The sequence below is a fragment of the Perca fluviatilis genome, chromosome 3, assembly GCF_010015445.1.
Source record: "Perca fluviatilis chromosome 3, GENO_Pfluv_1.0, whole genome shotgun sequence".
Taxonomy (NCBI): Eukaryota; Metazoa; Chordata; class Actinopteri; order Perciformes; family Percidae; genus Perca; species Perca fluviatilis.
In genome coordinates, this window is record NC_053114.1 from 15,931,556 (window position 1) to 15,947,223 (window position 15,668).

The 15,668-nt window shown below is 39.3% G+C and overlaps 1 protein-coding gene across 7 annotated transcripts in view; it reads right to left on the reverse strand.

Moving 5' to 3' along the window:
• The window catches only part of myo9aa (myosin IXAa), a 130,702-nt gene that overhangs the window by 44,545 nt on the left and 70,489 nt on the right, over positions 1-15,668 (reverse strand). For 6 of the 7 annotated variants that reach the window (XM_039794732.1, XM_039794733.1, XM_039794730.1 and 3 more), the window contains exons 5-11: positions 15,159-15,258; positions 13,133-13,186; positions 8,487-8,584; positions 7,769-7,895; positions 6,662-6,751; positions 1,865-1,981; positions 1,458-1,592 (exon numbers count right to left, since the gene is read on the reverse strand). In XM_039794732.1, the coding sequence (XP_039650666.1) occupies positions 1,458-1,592; positions 1,865-1,981; positions 6,662-6,751; positions 7,769-7,895; positions 8,487-8,584; positions 13,133-13,186; positions 15,159-15,258 (721 nt within the window). The remainder of the gene's footprint in view (positions 1-1,457; positions 1,593-1,864; positions 1,982-6,661; positions 6,752-7,768; positions 7,896-8,486; positions 8,585-13,132; positions 13,187-15,158; positions 15,259-15,668) is intronic. The other variant, XM_039794731.1, reaches the window with a different exon arrangement.

Sequence of the window (15,668 nt, forward strand, 5' to 3'; positions counted from 1 at the left end):
CATGTGTTCATGACAGTGTCATGTCACTCTTATGTAGATACCTTCAAGTAAAGTGCTACCAATAATTGTGTCAAGTTACTCTTTAATGAATGGAAGTAATGGGGAATGGATGACTTCTACATAAAATCTGGGAGGACCAAGGAAATCCAACTAGGACCTTGAGGAAAATGGTCATGCATAAAAAGAAAAAAATAATAGTCTTTAGTATACAACATTAACAGAAAAAAGAAGATGCAGCACACAGACAAGGAACAGGATGGAAAATGGTTTTGCTCGAGGCTGGATCTATTACGACCTGTGTTACTGGACAGGATGTACTGTGGGATTCTAAGAAGTATTAACAAATACTGGCAACTGAAGTCTCAGAGTCAGTGCAAAGAAGTGAGATATTAGTATAAGATTATGATCGGCAACAGCTTAAACATCAACCGTGAACTACTTAAAAGATACTACAGATTTTTGTAAAGGCTTTTCCTGGCCCCATAATATTTAGTCTGATCTCAAAGAAGAAGCATTCTTCAAGGAAGAAATGTTTCGCAAGAATGAAAAAACTGTTAAAGAAAATGTTTGGGGGGGGGTGTCAGTGCTGTTGGGAAAAAGCACTGACTGACTGGGTGCTTAAACTTTTTAAAAAAAAAACCACACATGTGGATAATGTATGCATACATAAATGTCACATTTGTTCCCTGCAGACGTTGCATTAAAACATGCATCGACAACTTGTTTGCATTATTAAGCTCTTAAATTGTGATTCTTGGGTCATAACATTACTACAAAAACTATCAGAGCATATGACGAACAAACATCTTAACGCAATAATTCTGCATCACCCTTAACTGAACCTCCAAAAACAAAGAAGTCTTTGAAGTCATGACATACATCTACAGTATAAGTCTTGGCATATTTATGACATGGGGGTAAGACAGGGTTTCTGAACAACTGCCTTTGCACAAAACCGGAAAGACTGAGGACTTCATGTCTTGGTGTGAATGACATGGAAGCCCGCAAACGTGTCAGGGCAGGTCTGTGAATCTCAAGGTAAACACAATGTTTAACTTACAGGCAAATCTTACAGATCCATGACTTTAAAAAACGCCCCTTTGAAGTCATTCAGCTCACTTAAGAGAACATACATCCTCAGTCGGGGTGGTCACAAGGAGGGTGAGTTAAGTCATACGGCTGTCAGCAACCCTGTTGCATAATGTGATGAATAATTCCTCCATTGTTTCAGGGTCATTGTAATGTACGTGCACTGCTCCGAGTGAGAAGCATGAGGGATTTCCTTGGAAGGGGTCAAAGCCAAAGAACTTAAGTGGGTAGCTCTACAATATGTTAAAGTAACAGTTGCAATCATACAGTAGCTCAGAAGGTCAGCTGCCAATCAAAGCCTTAAACAGGACGCCAGTTCCTAACAATTGTTAACCGTGAGAAAGGAGAACTTTTAAGAGAGGTCTTACTTGTTCAAGCTTGAAGATGTGCTGGTTGAAGTAGTGCTGGAGACGCTCGTTGGCAAAGTTGATGCAGAACTGTTCGAAGCTGTTGTTCTCATAATCCTCAAACCCAAAAATGTCGAGCACGCCAATGGACAGGATCTGAGGACGACAAACAAAAAAGGAAAAAGAAAAAAATCTTTTATCCAAAATCCTAGAAACTGGTGTATCTAAAAAGGTGACTGTGTTGTCAGTAAGGGTTTTAAAACTTTGAGTAAAGGTGACAAAAAACTACCGTAGTAAAACCGTGATTACTAAAATGAATTTAAGCGACCGTTCTTGTTATGTAATTTGCCCATGCGTGAGAATCTCTCAGACTTGAGCTTCATATTGGGTCTAATTAAGGCGGTAGAACTCTCAATGGGTCGTCCCACCTTGGTGGTCTCTTCCAGGTCCTTGATGTTGAGCAGAGCGTGGTTGATCCTGAAGACAATCCAGTCAAACAGAGCACTGTACAGGGACTTCGCCATGGAGTCTCGCACCGTACCGGCCTGCAGGTAGACACATACACAATCTCTTCAGTGTTACTCCCACTGGAAATTAGGGCTGGGTATCGAATTCAATACTTTTTAGGCACTGACCGTATTCCCTCTGAAGTATCGAGTATTGAAAAATGCCTCGTCGTTCAATACCTAATTTCAATACCTAAGGAGTAAATCTCATCACTGTATTGGTATCGGTACCGACGTTATTTTAATGATACCCAGCCCTACAGGTAATATCTCAGTTCACAACATTTGATTAGGAGCATGAGGGACACAACGGTTTCAATGAACAGCATTATAGGAGAGAAACTAATTTATTGTGTGATGTCCTTTTACTGTATGTGTTGTTTTGATTTGTCCTTTGTCTCACTTCCATTTAAACATGTTTCTTTGTCATCTATGATCACTGGATTCATTTTACGCTAGTTTTTGTAAAGTTTATTTTTTGTTGGTTATGTAATACCTTAAAGGAATAGTTTGGCATTTTTGGAAATCTGAGAAGATCGATACCACTCTCATGTCTGTACGCTACGCTATGTGAAGCTAAGCTTAGGACAGAAACTAAAAACCGTGAGCCTGGCTCTGTCCAACATCTGCTTAATAGAAACTCTATGCTCACTGATTAACATATTATATACTGTACACACACACAATTTTTTAGGGGGTTATGTCCGTCCCAGTCAAGAAATAGTGCAGCCATAAAGTGGTGAATTGTTTTTTTTTGTAAAGATTAAACAGACACAATTCAACATGTTAATTATTGAGCTTTAGAGGTGCTGGAGGGTTGGTTTCCTTTTGCAGAGTCAGGCTAGCTGTTTCTGCCTGATTTCGGTCTTCATCCAAAGCTAAGCTAAGCTCAGCTAACCGTCCACCAGATTTTGCTTGATATTATTCGTACAGACATGAGAGTGATATCGATCTTCTCATCTAACTCTCAGCAAGAAAACTAATTCCCCAAATGTCCAACCATTCCTTTTAGTTTATGACGCTTATTTGTGCAGAGCCAGAGGTTGGAAGAGTCATCCATTACAATACAACTTCAGACATCATTTCTGAGTCATGGACTGAAGCTCAACCCTCCACACATCTGTATTGTACATTAGCTTGGCCTCGTAACACTGCACAGGTCCAGCACAAAGAAACCCCCACAGCGAATGGAGGCAGAAAATAAAAAGGATTTATATTAAGGTCAACATTTGAAACTCAGACATGACATCTCAAAACAAAACAGGCCCAGTTTGCAAAAGGTTATTTAAAAAGAAGTCAGACAGTGTGCAGACAGTTGCATTTGTCATTTTATAACCAAACATGTATAGTTTTGAGTGTAAATCTGTACGGTCAGGATCGTCTTTTCACTCAGAACTCTTACTGGAAAATACATATTAAGCATTTATCTTCTCTACTGAACCTTTGCCACAGAAGGCACAGACATGCTGGCAGACAGCACTGTGTCACAGTAGGACGTCCCTGAGGCCATTTTAAATGGCATTACCACATCAGGTTGAGTCATGAAATCTGTCAAACCGATCGACTGTGGCACAGACAGTATAATCTGCCAAGTTCTGATGTACATGCTGCAGAATGTTACATTTTCAGTCATGGCCTAATGGAAATATTAGCTTTAATAGGCTAAACATAGACTGTATATACTAAAGGCTCTGCTGCTGGGAAGACCAGCATGGTATTCAGATGACAAACATTAAATATTTGGAAGACACAGAAGAAGATATAGAAAGAATAGTGTGCTGGATCAATGTTGTGTGCTCATTTTATAAGCAGGGAGATTATTTGACAAAAGCTTCTTTGTCAAATGAAAGAAAAAAACGCTTCCAATCCCCGTATCCGCTGGAAAGATTTGACCCTGCAGCAGCAAAGGTGAGCCGTGGTCTTCAAAAACTAAACAAACCATGAAGTGGCTACTCAAAGTTAAAATGGCTTTGTCTCTAAATAATTAACGAGGGTATTTTTAGCAACCACAGACCAAATATGCCTTCCATGAGTCAGGAAAGATATTATTTTGTACCCCATGCATACTGTGGTCTAATGACCCATAAGCTTTTCATTATTTAGAGGAAGTTGGACTTAAAACATTCAGCGGGAAACAGCCTCATAACTGACCAAATGGAGAAAACACATTACAGAAACGATTAGATTTCTTTAAGGTTTCAAAGTGTATGATTTCGGTTTACAGGCAATGAGATTCTTGTGACTGTAAGAGCAATATTTACACAGAGACCACCCAGTGAGCTAGCAAAACAATCACTGTTTGTCCATTTGAAATGGCTCCTAAATATCCAGCAGGTCATTATGAGGTTGTTTTTGATGGGAATCTGTAAAACGCCAACATCTTTTGGGAGAGTCTGTGGTAAAATACTGCTGAGATTGTTTCCTTGGGTGAATATTGTGAGTGATTTGCACTGGAAAATAAAAAGATCATTCAAGCTAACTCACTGTATGTGTGCAACAAAATATTTAACACTGATTTGACATCACTGGAATGAAATTAAAAGTTTAGGCATTATGAGAAGTTTAAAAGTTAACATTATCTGTGTGCATCACAATAAAAAACGGCCATATTCAAACTGTATCCATGTTGTTACCTTTTTCTTCTCTTTCAGACGGCTCTCATCCACAGACCTTGTTTGTTTTCAATTAAAAGTGTAGAGGGACTTCAAATGAGTGCCCTGCTCTCTAAACCCACTGAAGGACTTACTGCATGTGTTTGGAAGTGTGTTGGTGTGTGTTCATGTGGGGGCCACAGACTGAAAGAGCTACACACACACACACAGAGAGAGAGAGAGAGAGAGAGAGAGAGAAGGAGGAGATCTGGTCCTGGTGCAGGCTGTCCTGTAAACACGGCCGGGTCAGATTGAAGAGGCGAGGCTGCAACGCTGTTATTGAGCTGGCAAAATGCCTTCAGTCGCTCTACTGAGAATGATCTTTATTTAAACTTTAGAAAATGCTCAGTCATACAAGAACTCCTATGTCTTTAGGTCTGACTCAAAATCCATACTACAGTATACACATTAACCTTTATAGTGTATCATTTATTTTAAGTCAATATGTCAGAACATATTTAACTGTTTTATATCAACTGGAAGTGATACAATACTTAAACCATTGGATGTCAATACTGCAACGTTCAAAAACAAATGCCAAATAAACTTAAGCAACTTTTAAGTTTAACTTGAACAGACAGCAAGAAGTCTTTCCAAAAACATATTTTTGTCTCCAGCTGTAAGCAGCTCCTCCGCTTCCTCTGTGCAATGCATTTTGGGAGGTGTTTGGTGTTTTAAGCCCCCAAATACATCTTCCAGGCAACGCTGCCTGGAAGGCACTAGGACTAGGCAATGGTAAGGGTTAGGTGCCTTGAAGTCAACAGTCACAGCGCTGCCTGGAAGGCACTAGAACTAGGCAATGGTTAGGGTTGAGGCTAGGGTTAGGTGCCTTGAAGTCGACGTTGGGGGCTTAAAACACCATTGAGCATTTTGGGACGATAGTGGACACTATAGGGAGCACAAATATAAATGTATATCTTAGTAGACATACTGGCTGTTTTGAGTGTACTCTTTATTTTGAGCCGAGTGGTGGTATGCCGCCAACAACAAATTCAAACTTTAACATTAGACTACAGTTGAACCCAATACATCAGTTGGGTTTACTCAGCTCAGTTTTACAAACATTTTCAGTTATTTACACTGAATATAAGTGATGGTGCATCACAATAAAATGGGCAATAATGGAGCATCACTATTGACAGAATCCAAATGCAGCATTCTCTGATTTGACCTCCGAATCTCCCATTTCTAAAGAGCTGACTGTCAGTTAGCATAGAGATGAGGAAAGTTATTGGAGGATGGAAGATTTTCAACAAGGTCTATCCAACCCATTAGAGTGTATAAAACTGAATATTAGCCCAGTTACAGAATGCTGCACACTTGGTGTATGGAGTTAAACTGTGGAATGAATTAGAAATTGACTTGAAAAAGTGTAACACAATCAACCGATTAAAAAAATTATTTAAATATAAGGTGATTAACAAATATAAAACAGAAGTGTGAATACTAGAAGGTGCACAAAATGTATTGGACTTCTTGTGTTGTACTGGGGTATATAGTGTATACTTAGTTTCTGTAACTTTAATTGTTGTATGGAAAAATATACTTTTATGTAAAAAGGGTAGGTGTAATAAGCTCTGGCTTCAGCCTACACCTTTTCGGTCTTGTTTGTTTCTTGTCTCTATGTATGTATACGTGTGTATATGTGTGTATTATGTTGTTGAATGTTATCAGGGCATTGATTGCCCTGAGTTACAGATGTCTGAAAAACATAAATAAAACTAAACTAAACTAAAACCAGTGAGTGAATCTACTGTAGTTCAGCTTGTGCAGGAGTCTGAAGCGGCACTTTCATTTTTACCCTTCAAGTCCTTCTTTCTTTAAACCTGCCAAACTATTTCCACAGAAAGTAACATGGATGGGTTTTCCTGGTCTACTTCTACTTGAGAGCAGGAAAGTAGCAGACTTGTTTTTCCATCACCTGTAAAGAATTTCACCACCTGGGACTTTAATTTAAATGTTTGGGCTTTTCTGCATCTGCATTAAATTCACCACGATTAATATTGCACACTAGTCTGATAGTATATACTGTATATTAGCACTACTACTAGTAGGAGAACCATCTCACCTCGGACAGTTTGTAAGGGACAATCAGCTTCTCCCCGACAGTAACGGTCTTCCGTGTTGTCAGAGCTTCAAACAGCATCTCTTCCTTGACCTGAGGATCATGACAGCGAGAGACAAAGGGAAATGAGTTAAATGAAAGAGAAGACGAGAAAGCCATCATTCCCATTATCGTTTTACAAAGTAATAGCAACGGAATCCTGGATCATCATAAAGTTTGGACTTGTTCAAAGGAAATCGGACACTTTCCATTGAAGTTGCTTTGACAGTGCTTAAGTGCCTGTGTGCAGGGTGACAGCTTGAAGAAGTGCTTTTGAAAATCTGCAGCAGCAACATAACGGTATCCTCATAAGTCTACACAAGTTAAATGTGAGACGGGCAATGAGGATGTGAATACTGCGAGATTCTGAATTGGCCACAAACAATAATAATCTAATACAATACTTAAAATTTACATTACTGAGATAATACCAAAGTACCAAATACCATTAGGGCCCAATACGGTTTGTATTTATCAAGTACTTGAGGCTCCAATGGAAATTTAAATCAAACTTTAGCTGGAGAGTAATATGCATAGTATGTCTCTAACCTTTCCAACCTCCCTCGACAAAGATAACACAGTACAGCATGTGGCTTTATGCCGGTTAACGGAAGGCTACGCAACGAAGCTCAATCGCTCCGAAAGACTCTTGGATGTGTAATCGACAAAGAGCTTCTGTTGAAGAGCACATTAAAATGACCCTGAGACGCAGAAAAATACCCAGTATACGTAAGTGCGTATATAAGTGCTGGTAGAAAAGTCTGGTTGCACTTCATGTCACTGGGAACTTAATTATTCAATAAATAGAAAGGCATCTTTGTGTGCATGACATAATTTAGAGTGGATAACTAAAGAGCAAAAGCATTTTATCCTGTCCAATCTTTTGCACAGGGCACCCATATTTAAACCTCATGTTTGATTTTATCTTACCTCATACAATATTTTGTAATTGAGAAAGTAGTCGCAGTCAGAGCAGACATATCATGTTAGACTTTTTTTTTTTTAAATCTAAATCGCACATTTAGAAATTATGCAGGAATAAAAACTCCCAGTTGCAATATTTTGCAGTACCTCCAGCAGTTCTGAGACGACAGGCAGCACCTCTAGGTTACAGATGTCGATCGAGTCGTCCCTGTAGGTTTTCCTCTTGTAGCGGATGTTGCCCAGGTGAAGGATGGCCGACAGCAGGCAGAAGATCCTAAACAACAGTTCAGGAAACTGGTTAAAATACTGTTGGGACTGTCTGTAGCTGCAGTTACTCTCAAATCTGTGGAATCCTTTGATTTTATTAGTGCAGATTTGATTGAAATAATGATGAAATTGAAATTCACATTATGGTATTGGTGGCGGAGGTGTTGATGATGAATGGAGTGGCCAACAAGGCTGAGATATTTGTACTGTACGTTCTATGCCCAACAAAGCTGTCACTAGGGACTATTACAGTGAAGTCAATCGTATCTTAGAACACACTCAGTGCTGTGTGTGTGTGTGTGTGTGTGTGTGTGTGTGTGTGTGTGTGTGTGTGCTTGTTTAACTATGGTTGGTTGTAGGATTAGGGATAGAATTAGGTTATGGTTAGGGTGAGGGTAAGGGTTAAGGTAAGGCATTTAGTTGTGATGGTTAAGGTTAGGGTAAGGGGCTAGGGAATGCATTATGTCAATGACGGGTACCTACAAAGATAGTGCCACAAAGCTGTGTGTGTCTGTGTGTGTGTGTGTGTGTGTGTGTGTGTGTGTGTGTGTGTGTGTGTGTGTGTGTGTGTGTGTGTGTGTGTGTGTGTGTGACTTACTGTTTGCGCGTGGAAGGAAGAAAGCCCACCATCTCCATAGCCAGCTGAAGCCTCTCAAAGTCATGCTTTAGGTCTTCTCCTTCGACTGTGAAGCAGTCCTGAAAAAATGAAAAAAAAAATGCAGCAAGCGGGTGTCACCAAGTTTACAGCAGCGGTTACGACACAGCGGCCTGGAAGCCAAAAGAGCTAATGACAAGTCACTATGAAGGACTCTCTAAAGACTGTTGACATGCACAGTGCCCAAATATTTTTCATGTTTACAGAGTGTCCAGCAAAGAAGCCTAAAATAGTTTTTTAGTTTACTTTGCAGCCAGAAAAAAAAAAAAACAGAAGAGTGGCCTGAAGCAGACAGAATGAACTGACTCATACTAAAATAAGTTATCATTAAGAAGTCCACGGGTCAAACACTCAAGTCTGATGGGCAGAGTGTCTGGTGAACAGCAGTGTGTGCAGGTTCTGCTCAAGTAGTGGAAAATCTGGCCTGGCTTCTCCCCTTTAACCCAATCCACATTTTGCGAGCTGGTAAAAGAGCAGCAGTGTATGTGTTTTCCTTTGTTTGAGTGATGGACGACGCACTTTACATGTCATTTTAGCTGACGCTTTTATCCAAAGCGATTTACAATTGCAATATATACAATTGCAATATATACAATTGCTATATATATATATATATATATATATATATATATATATATATATATATATATATATATATATATATATATATATATATATATATATATATAATCTAACAAAGTACATGTAATACACTGGAAGTGCAGATCTTGTGTATCAGGCTACATTTACATTGCTACGTTTTGGATTTTAAGCAGAGTTTTAAGCCAAAAGCGCAAGCTTTTTTAACTCCAGTAGTAATCTCCGTTTAAACCAACACGCCCAAACCGCACATCTCATGAACATTCTTGTATACTGGGCATACGCGTGCTGGGGTAAACACAGGGCAGCGTGTATACTCTGCTTGTAGTTGCCATAGAAACATTAGCACTTTAATCTCAGAGAACGAAACGCCATGACCAATAAGACCCAATCGGGCAACGAAACTTTGGCGTCAGTGTTGGATTTGCCAAAGGTCTCCGTTTGCGGCCGTTGAGACTGCAACACAACCCCGCAGATTCCAAACATAGACAGTAAAAGAAATGGACAATATGACGCGGTTGTCTTCTACGGAGAAGGATATTAGAAGCACTTTTCCGGTGATGGCTGAGCGTTACTGCGCAGCCTCAAACTGAGCTTGAAGACGTAGATGTGACGTGAGAAACCTGTCTGAAAGTTGGAAGTCTTCTGGTAGCTGTGCCAAGAGAAATCTCAATCATTCCCAATCTTGCAAGGACGGCGAGCGTAGGTATATGTAAGGAGATAACATAGGCACAGGCTAATTATTGCTAACTAAAATGCTAGTTAACATTAGTAATTAAACTTAAACAGCTAATGTAAGTCGAAACTGCCTGCGAGCTTCTCCTGTACTCATACCTGCAAACTCAGACGGGGTGAAAAAGGTGACACATCTCTCCCCCACCCCCTCCCGAGAAGGAAATAAAGAGAAGAAACAACTATTTCCCGGTGCTAAAACGATACATTTAAAATGGTGCCTGAACTGAAAGAATTATATATATATATATATATATTTATAATTAAATGATTTATTAAAAATGTAATAACAATAACTTATTTCACCAGTAAATTCCTGTTAACGACAAAAAGAACAGTGGATGGGAAAAGGGTATTTTACAATTACTTTGAATGCAGCACGAGGCTGGCGAGGCTGAGTCTGTGTTGTTTTTCAGACAGCAGCAGCTACAGTCTGGTGTTACAATCCTCTCCAGTGAAATACAGACACACTTTTACACCGTTTAGCTGTCAGCATTTTAACCGTGTTTACTCCAGCTGCTAGCTAACGGTAGGCTAACGTTACCTGCTGCCAAGTGTAGCGTTAACTAGCGTCCCGTGCGGTGATGTGTCTGTTGCCTCTAACGTCTGTTTTCGGAGAATCAGACAGAAGCGCAGGCATTTAAGAGGCACCTAAAACAAGGCACCGAAATCCGCGTTGCTATTCGGTCTGGTAGATGACGGTTGTTAAGGTCTCGGACCCCCCCCAAATAAAAACTCTTCAGATCTACACAATTCACGTGGATTTTCCCCATTCAAAACGGCGATTTTCGCCGAAAAGCAACTACTTTTCAGGTATGTGTACTGTACGGTATTTTGTCTACTATGCGACAGAAAGTCGCGTGGTTATAAAGATTTTTTTTACCAAAACGTAGCAATGTAAATGTAGCCTAAAACAGCAGAAATATTATTAGGAACCAAATGCACATGAGAAGGAGTAAACTGTGGATAAATCTGGATAACTTGTTTTTGACAAGATGAAAAGCTTTTCCCAGACTGGGAGCACATGCTTTGATGTAACTACATACTGTAGTCTTTTGCTACATACACCCACCGTAATGTGAGCTCTGCTCTTTGCTTTATGGGCCCATTCCACTATGGCTGCCATAATTATCACATACCGAGGCCTCAGAAAGACAAACACTCCAAACACGAGACTCACACTTACACCAACGTGCCTCCTTCTTGCCTCCCTTACTCTCTGCTTTCATTGCAGAAACTCACACTGACCGATTAGTGTTTCTATAGCAGGAAAGTCTACATTTATTACAAAGAAGTGGCTCTAACTCGACTTCTTTCAAGAAAACAATCTATCAATGTAGTAAGCAGGTGGTCGAGGATTCCATATGTTGTAAATGTTAGAAATTAAATAAAATTACATTTAAAAAAAATCATAGTTATCATTAAAATACATCAACTGGAATAATATTACCTGTGTCGACATGTAATAATAGTTTTTTTTTCTTGCAGTGTTATAAAAAAAAAGTCCTAATACAGACCACTACTGCTTGTCACGGTATATTTATAATATTTTCTATTCACTAATGTCAGAGTTAACATCAATATTGTGTCATCAATATTCAAAAATACTGTTAACTCACTGAGGTAGAAAGAAGAAAAATTAATCACACCAAAGAGCACCGTTACATACAAACATTAATTACAAACATTAATGCCCACCACAAACCCCACCACAAAAACCCAACACAAATCACAAAGACTTTTTTGATCATTGACATCATTCAATCAAAGTAGTTGTACTTCAGTGCGATTTCAATCAGATCTAGTGAGGTGAGGGTGCGTCTTTGAGCAAATAACCTATGGTAACCCAGAGGTACGAGCATGTAAATATACAGAATCTTGGCCACAAACTAGCTATTGAACAATGGGGCACACCTGTGACTGGGACTCAGCCCATTGCTCAAACACTCACACGTCTTATGGCTGCAATACATTGTGTTTTATCAGGCAACTTATATTAGAGATACTATACTTAGAAGCCTGATCATTCTTTTTGACCTTAGGAAAACTACCAGCTCGCTGTTTTGCCAATATAATGAGTAATCTTTCCTACTATGTGTTGTAATCTATAGTAACTACAACTTAACACTTGCATTTCTACAGAAAATGGTATTCTACTGTACAGAAAGGAAAGAATGACAGGATTTAAATGGAAATATCTTAGTTTGAAGTTTGTTCGTTTAGCACACACGATCACTCTTTTGTACCTCTTAGAATTAACTGGGATGTTTTGATTGCTGCAAAGTGTCTCTGTCAACCCTCTGAGTTTAAAGGGCACTTTAAGATATCTCCTTGAATTCTCCTTTTTAGGGTATTTGAATATGACTGATCCCCGTGTGTTTCAGATCAAAATGTTAAGAACAAACTCAGCTTTCTGTATACGGATGCCCAAAATTGTCCCAGAGCAATGCGTAAAGAGATAATTTGGTGCTAAAGCGGAAATATTTCTCAAATCTCTTTAAGAACAAAAAAAAATACCCTACAGTTAACTCAATTGTCTTGGTGCTTGAAATGAGTTTACACAAGTCTTGGGTTCACAAAAGTAGCGTAATATATGAATAAAATAGTAAATAAATGTCTGAAATGAAATTCTGTAATATCGCTTTTTGAGTAGGAGTTTTGTCAAACCTCGCTTTGACTCGCCGGTGCGCGTTTCGTCCTCAGAGGGTTAACTGGAACCTAACGTGCAGTCTTAGCCATTAACACTGAGCAGCGTTGCAATTTTAATTTTCATATTCTTGGTAAATGTCAGACTTGATGCTAGAAAACAATTCTGCAACCCAAGTGAGGAACTAGAAAACACTGCAATGTCAATGATCAAAAAAAGTCAAACACACACACACACACACACACACACACACACACACACACACACACACACACACACACACACACACACACACACACACACACACACACACACACACACACACACACACACACACACACACACACACACAGCTACAGTGGCCAGGATATGACTGGACATACCAACATAGCTCACAGAAGCAGCACAACAAGGGAACAGCAAAAAAAACAAAACAAGGATGGAATAAACACTACCAAAACCAAACCAGGAAAAGTCCAAAAGGCAACAAAATGAGCTGGGGTTGGTGCAGGGAAAGTGTGGCTTAAGCTGCTCAGGTGACAGAAAATCTACTTGTGTAGGTTTCTCCGACACGTAATGACACACGGACAGTACATACACAGATACTGACCGGTTCACTCTCACAGTAACTGTCCCAGTGCGGTTGGTGGGTTGACTTTGTCATCTGGAAATGTTAAGGCAGAGTTTAAAAGGGGGAAAGAGGTTACGGTTAGATAGCAGCACTAAAATGAAGACACATACTGTACACTTAAACACAGATTTATGTGCAACTAAGAGCAAGGACGTGCTGTTAAGACACAAGCAATGGCTGAACTTTGCAGCTCTGTTCATTACAGACGGACAGACAAATATCAAATAAACACAGTCAGACATATGTTAAAAATTCAAAAGAAAGTACAGATTCTGATGAGAGAGATGTATGCACACAAAAAGCATTCGCAGACACTAAACAATAAGCACATGTCATTACTGAACACATCAAGTCATTGAGCAGGATGAGAAGGTGGAATGAAAGCTGCAGATTTGTTAACACACATGAACATTAAAAGGGATAGTTCTGATTTTTTGAATTGTGTTGTATGAAGTTAGTATTAGTAATAGTAGTGTATTAGCTAAAGTAAATGTCTGCTCGTCTATACCTTTCTGGATCTTTTTCAGCATCATAGCTTGTCAATACAACCAGCCAGCATGATTCAGGCAGGGTGTCCTTAAATGCATCTTCAAGAATTTCTTTTTACAACTTATAACTGCACCATCACACAATATTAATGTGACTTTGGAAACAAAAATGGAATTCACTGTAATTGATTGATTTCATATTTCAAGCATCTAAAGAAAGGTGTAAATCTCTGCAAAATAGAATTTAAATGAACTAGATCCAACCTAGTGCTTGCTTCGGACATTGGCCTGTTAAAAAGTACATTTGTGGTTACCGGTAAGTGTCTGACTTACAGATTCAAAACCACCGGTGTGGCTCTCAAAGGAAAATGCAGAATGAGTTATAATTAAGGACCAAGGTGTGAAAAATGAATACCTTGTGGGGGTTGTGAAATCCATGCAAGAACTATAGCGGGTGCAACAGTGTGGTTTTCTTTATGTGAACTCCACAGAATGCACAGAACGGAAGGAAAGACACAGATACAAGGGAAGGGTAGAAGAAGACCAGAGGGCGAGACTGTATGCATGTGTTTATGTATGCATGCGTGTTAGTGTGTTTGCATGTGCACGTCAGTGGCCGGGAGGAATGGAAGGAATTCCCTGCTCTCTTCTGCGTAGGCGTAAAGGATTTAGGAGGAAGGGAGCGGGTCCCTGGTTGCCATGGCTTGACTGTCAAAGCTCGAAGGAAGAAACTCAACAAGTTTTACATAACATCCACATTCCTTAATGACATGTAATATGTGTGTGTGTGTATGTGTGTGTATGTGTTTATTGTGGCTTTGTTTTTTGGTTATGTGAAACCTGTTTTTGTTGTGGGCAACACAAGAAACAGTGACAAAGGACAGATACTATTTTTGTCTTTGTCTCTGTTTGTGGTGATGTACGAATGAGAATGTGTGAGTGCATGTGTCAAAGGTTAATAAGGACTAAAGTGTATGCAAAACCCACACACATGCAGTTACACCCACACAACTCAATTTAATACACAATCAAATAAAAAAAAATACAAACACACACAGATCTTCAAAAGAAAACATGTCTCTCTGAAACAAGTGAAGAAATTAGACCGTTTTAGAGTGTGTGTGTGTGTGTGTGTGTGTGTGTGTGTGTGTGTGTGACAGAGAGAGAAAGAGAGGGGCAACATAGTAGGTGTTGAAAGCCACAAACAGAGGAATGCGTTTCCTTTGTGTCCCGATTTCTCTCTTTCCTGATTGCAGAGACACAGAGGTAACTGTGCTCGGTTTGCTGGGGCCTAACAACTGGTAGATGACGCCAATACACACACACACACACACACACACACACACACACAACTCTACAAATTAACGGACACTATGGCAAAAACATAACACAACGCAAATCTCATAAAGACATAGAAATGTCAGAAATTGACAGCAACCTGTCTAAGACAAAATCAGACAAGGTCTCTAGTTGAGCTCATATTTCTACAAATCAACAGGTGGTTGTGAAGGTCCCACCTGACTGAGGTAATGGTATTCTTCAGGCTTCATGAGGTGAAAGGCTTTCCTCTCTTCTTCGCTCGCTCCTGCCAGCAGGTAGTAAAACACATGGTAGTTTCTAAAATAAAAACAAACATAAAAGAACATTTCCACTTATGGTTAGCCACATTTCAAACTCATAAGAAATGCAAGCTTCATTGTTAACTCATCAACATTTGTTTTTATATGAAAATACCATAAACAAAAAAAACAAAACAGCAAATGGAGAGACAACTTCATAACTACTACTACTAATAATAATAATAATAGTGTCACCTAAATGAAATGGGCTTATTCATCGTCCAATGGTCATTTCAGCATGCCTTTAATTAGCATGTTAATTTACTAATGTCAGCAAGTGAACAGCTCATACAATGCTACAATCAGGGCTTTGAATTCACTTTTTGGATCACCTGCCAACATGGCTAGTAGATTTATAAAGTTACCAGCCAATCAGATTCTCCATTAGCCACATGTTTGTTTTTTCCT